The 5,124-nt window shown below is 35.1% G+C and overlaps 1 protein-coding gene across 1 annotated transcript in view; it reads right to left on the bottom strand.

The window, feature by feature from the left end:
* The window catches only part of NRK (Nik related kinase), a gene marked incomplete at its 5' end in the record, with an annotated part of 36,870 nt that overhangs the window by 13,548 nt on the left and 18,198 nt on the right, over window positions 1-5,124 (bottom strand). Inside the window, 2 exons of the mRNA XM_010858025.1 lie at window positions 2,524-2,682; window positions 4,583-4,726. Coding sequence (XP_010856327.1) covers window positions 2,524-2,682; window positions 4,583-4,726 — 303 coding nt within the window. The remainder of the gene's footprint in view (window positions 1-2,523; window positions 2,683-4,582; window positions 4,727-5,124) is intronic.

The following is a 5,124-nucleotide window of genomic DNA, read 5'->3' as shown; positions in this document are numbered from 1 at the left end:
AAAGATTATATAATGTATAATTCCATTTAAGTACATCATGGAGAAAAGACAAATCTATAGCAGAGAAAGTAGATCAGTAGCTTATTCAGATTATGAAGGGAATAAGGTAAGAGGAATTAAATTTGCAGTGATTGCTAATGGCTATGATGTTTCTTGTTAGAATGATGAAAATCAGATCATGGTGATGGTTACACAACTCTATAAACATACTGCAACTCACTTAATTGTACGCTTTAATTGGGTATATTTCAATAGAGCTTTTTTATTAAAGAAAGAGAAAGTTTATAAAAAGTATATGTTTGCCCTTGGCCAGACCTTCTGGCTCTTATGAAATATGTTGTCCTACTTCTAGATTTAGGTTTATGCTAAATCCCTCTTCTTTGGCAGAGATACTGCTGCTGTCTTCTCTAGCCAGACTTCATCTAAGACTAATATATAAGAATTCTCTCTCTCCTTTCCTCTCCCTCTCTCATTCTCTCTCACTCTGTGTCTCTGCCTCTCTGAGTCTAGCTTCACTTTCTTTCTTTATTTTTTTTTTAACTGTTCAGAAGTAGGTCAAAGAATTATGATTAATAAATCCCCCAACAAGCAAACAAATTCTCTTTTAAGCAAATAATGCTGATAATTTCAATATATGGCAGTAATTGGTATCAGTCCACTATTTTGTGGACCTTGGAAGGCTATGAAAATACCATGCAAGTATGGTTATGTTGTTATTCTCCTTTGGGAAGGAGCTACTGTTCCACTCGTCAGTAGGACAAGTGTTATTAGAGAGCTGGGATGGATTGGAATGCAATCAGCCAGGAAAAGTAGACTAAACTAGTCCATTCATTTCACAAATGCACAGAACTATCTTTGCAAGGTTGACTATCTTTGTAAACTCTCTCTTATAGAACTAAAAACTTGATAAGTTATTAAGAGGTACTTCTGCTATATCAACTTCTGGGTTGACATCTGGGAATATTAAAGTAATGATACACAAAACTAGAAGAAAATAGTATATTTATTTAATACTTAAGTTGTCTGGGCACTCATTTCTACCTTTATTTGTGTGTATGTATGTATGTATATGGGCTTCCCTGGTGGCTCAGATGGTAAAACATCTGCCTGCAATGTGGGAGACTTGGGTTCGATCCCTGGGTTGGGAAGATCCCCTGGAGAAGAAAATGGCAACCCACTCCAGTACTCTTGCCTGGAGAATTCCATGGATAGAAGAGCCTGGTAGGCTATAGTACATGGCATCACATATGTATACATACATGAAACCTATCCTGGGAAAGCCTCTTAGTATGCAGAATAGAAATGGTCAGTCAGGATAAAAATATCCTGCCACAACTCATATTGCTAAGTCGCTTCAGTCGTGTTCGACTCTGTGTGACCCCATAGATGGCAGCCCACCAGGCTCCCCCGTCCCTGGGATTCACCAGGCAAGAACACTGAAGTGGGTTGTCATTTCCTTCTCCAAAGCATGAAAGTGAAAAGTGAAAGTGAAGTCGCTCAGTCGTGTCCGACTCTAGCGACCCCATGGACTGCAGCCTACCAGGCTCCTCTGTCCATGGGATTTTCTAGGCAAAAGTACTGGAGTGGGGTGCCATTGCCTTCTCTGAACTCATATGATTCCAACTATCTCTTACCTATGCCACTAGTTCTGACTGATAGACAATTAGTAAAGAGGAAAGAAGAAAAAAAAGGCTAAGAGTAGAGGGGATTTGCTTCAGAAATAGAAAGAATGGGAAAACATTACTTCCAAGTTGTTGAGAGATGACAGCAGGACTCTGAGACCCTGGATTTGTTACTCCATTCCACAGTGGATGGTTGTGAAGACACAGGGGATATGAAAACACACTAATCAGACAGGAAATATTTTGCAATTATACTCATGAATATCATAAGTGGGAATGAGAGCCAGCAGATAATTGATAAATTTTCTTTTTGACTCATGGTAAAGTTTCTTGGTCAGTATTAAGAGGGATTTTCCAATTTTTAAAAAAGGAATCATTATGGGATTCTATTTTATTGCTGCTCCAAGGAAAGACAATGTCATATAAATCTTGCAGGTTACTGAAGACACATTAACATTTATACAATTGAAGTTAAATAGAAGCAGGAAGAAACATCAGTTAATGTGAACTAATTAGAGTGAGTGGGAAGGGAAGAAAGGAGGAAAAGTAAACCAAATTTAACTTCAATAGCTATTTCAGTCAATCAATATTTTTTCAATAACAGCCATTATTGTGACATAAAAGACTTGAAAGATGTCTCAGAGAAATTTACTCATTTTTGTATTTGAAGTTGCAAATGTTTTCCTTTCTCTACTTTACCTTTCACAAGAATGTACTTCACCAAATGAAAGGAGGCAAAATTTATATAGCTGAGGTAAATGGCAACATATTCCAGTATTCTTGCCTGGGAAATTCAAAGGACTAGGGAGCCTGGCAGGCTACAGTCCAAGACGTCACAAAAGAGTTGGACATGGCAATGACTAAACAATAACAACAAAAACAAATGTGAAATGAGACTTACGGACACTGAAGTGTTCACAGCCTGTCAACTTATCAATTGATTTGCAGGCTTCTTCTGTTTTGAGCATTTCCTCTTGTCTTCTTTTACTTTCTGGATCATCATTCAAAATCTTATTTCTCAGCCACGTCAAATGATACACTCGAAGTCTGTTCTTACGGCCTGATAGATAAGAAAAGACACAGTGTTTTAATTCAGTCTTTTTTCTTTTTTTTTACATATTAGAAGAACAAAAAAAGGTAAAGGTATTTTGTCTTTTTAATCAAATCTTTTAATTAAAGTAAAAAGCAGTTTTAAAAAACTATACTGCATTGAATTTCCCCTTTAGAGTTTGGAAATATGATAGCAAAGTTTCTTTTAGTCTCTCACTTCCAAGAAATAGCTGAAGTGTCTACCAGCTATCAATGTAGAAGTGAATGTACAATACTTCTTTGGAACAGGTTAAGACTACTACTATGTGGGCAACAGAATTACCATCCATTCATTTGTTCCTTAGCTTTTAATTTAAGCCATGAGTTTTTTGGGACTCAGAGACCTAGAAGCTCTCTCTGGTAGTGTGCATATATGAGAAGATATGTCTGGTGTACTGACTGTTAGGCATCCTCAGCCAGTGAGATGGGTGTCTCTCTCTGTACTCTTTCATTCCAGTAAACTTACAAAGAAATCCAACGGTTTATTATTTTTTCTCAGCCCAATCTATCTTTAATGTTATTTTTCTAATTGTAAATCCCATCAAATTCTTACAGTTCTTTCAGAAAAACAAGCCATTAAAATCACACATTTATTTTCATATATAGTACTTTATAGTCATTTAAAGACTATAAGATTTCTAGGCCCAACATTAAGATTCTTATTCATGTAATCTTAAACATATTTTTAATCATTTTTCAGCAGTGTTAGAATTCAAGTATCTATATCTATTGTCATTCTGTTCTCAAATAACAAAGTTGAGCTCCAAACTATCAGGTATCTTTTTATACTAACATTCTCTGTACTATCTTATGCAAAAATAATCCACATTTAAGAGAAACTTCAGCAATAAAAAGAGAATATTTGGGTTAGAGAAAGCTGGATAAAAAGAAATCTGTTATCCAGATGTGCAGCCTGCAAGCCATCCAGATGTATTCAAAAACTAAATGTTGCTTCCATGTGCTTCAAACAATTATAAATGAATGGCCATGAAAAATGATTTAAAAAATCATGATACTTTGGTATATATTTCTAGGGGATTTTCTCTAACCAAAACTTAAAGCAACATTAATCATATTTAGGACTATACATAATCATTAGTTAATGTGAAATATCATTATTAGGTATAGACAGGAAGTATATAAGCACATAAAAATTACTGTGATTAGCATCATTTTATTCTATAGTTAAAACATTTAACATTTTTTTCCAATCTTTCAAGAGTAATTTTTTGCCTAAAGTCAGCATTAATGTTAGTGCTTTTCTGATACCAAGTACTGTTTAGTAATCACAATAATTATTAACATCCATATACTTGATCTCTCATATTCCAAGGTTCAGGCTCTGACTGACTCAAACTAAAAAGTTCTACTACTATGTGGGAAGAATAGAGGATCCATTCTTGTTACTAGCCCTATCTGTAGACCCTTATTATAGGGCTGTGGTAGGTACAACAGACTCTCATTTTTATCCAGTTATTGGCCTCTTTGTTCCTTGTTGCTTCTAACACATCACAGGAAAGGTATATACTGGAGGTTACTGTGGTGGTGAGTGCATGGGTGGCTGAAGCTGTGACTTCCAAAGTTGTACATGGTTATTGACAGAAGACCTGATAGGATGCAAATGGCATGGTTTTTCCTTTCCCTGACCTAGTAGAGGTACATTGCAATCAAATATCCAGACATCAAAGGAGAGTCAGAAGTTTAAATTGTAAATAGTTAAGAAAATGCAAGTAGGAAAGCCTGGTGTCCCAATTAAAAATTATATTTACAGTGCTTTCCTCGGAACACTTTCACTTGAGAAAGTCTTTAGCCCAGTTTACAACCTAATTAATCTGCATAATAACTCAGCTAATTTTAGTTCTTAAACAAACCTGAGATGGTAATCAGCAAATTGAGTGGCTCTACAACTTGAATCTGACGGAATGGTCTTCTCTTTATAAGTTTAGTAATGTCTGCCTTTCCACTTCTGTCCATCAGATACAGATTCGATCGAGTTCCCAACAGTAAATTCACTCCTGTTCATATACAAAAAGAAAAGTGCTATATTAGCTCAGATTACACTTTTATAATTACATTTATATTAGTATTCTTGCTCCTCCAGTGAGCTGATCTATGTAAAGGTGATGTTTGTCATTTTAAGCTACTGTTGACTTCATTCTGTGTAACAGGGAACTCTCTACTAACAGAACAAATTTATTTTCATTAAAATATAGAAAATAACACCTTCTGATAATATTCCACTGGCTGGTGTCTGGTATGCCATCACACAGATAGAACTTTGTGTATATGTTAGTACCTTTTAGTAATGTCCCATACTTTACAAAAATCAGTCAACTCTTTTGAAAGTTACTATTAAATATTCATGAGGCCTAGTATATATAGTCTTTTTTTAAATTTTTAATTATTTTTTAAT

The sequence above is a fragment of the Bison bison genome, unplaced genomic scaffold, assembly GCF_000754665.1.
Source record: "Bison bison bison isolate TAMUID 2011002044 unplaced genomic scaffold, Bison_UMD1.0 scf7180017855067, whole genome shotgun sequence".
In the NCBI taxonomy this organism is placed as follows: Eukaryota; Metazoa; Chordata; class Mammalia; order Artiodactyla; family Bovidae; genus Bison; species Bison bison.
The sequence above is the reverse complement of the archived record's forward strand: the minus strand, read 5'-3'. Positions and strand labels throughout refer to the sequence as shown.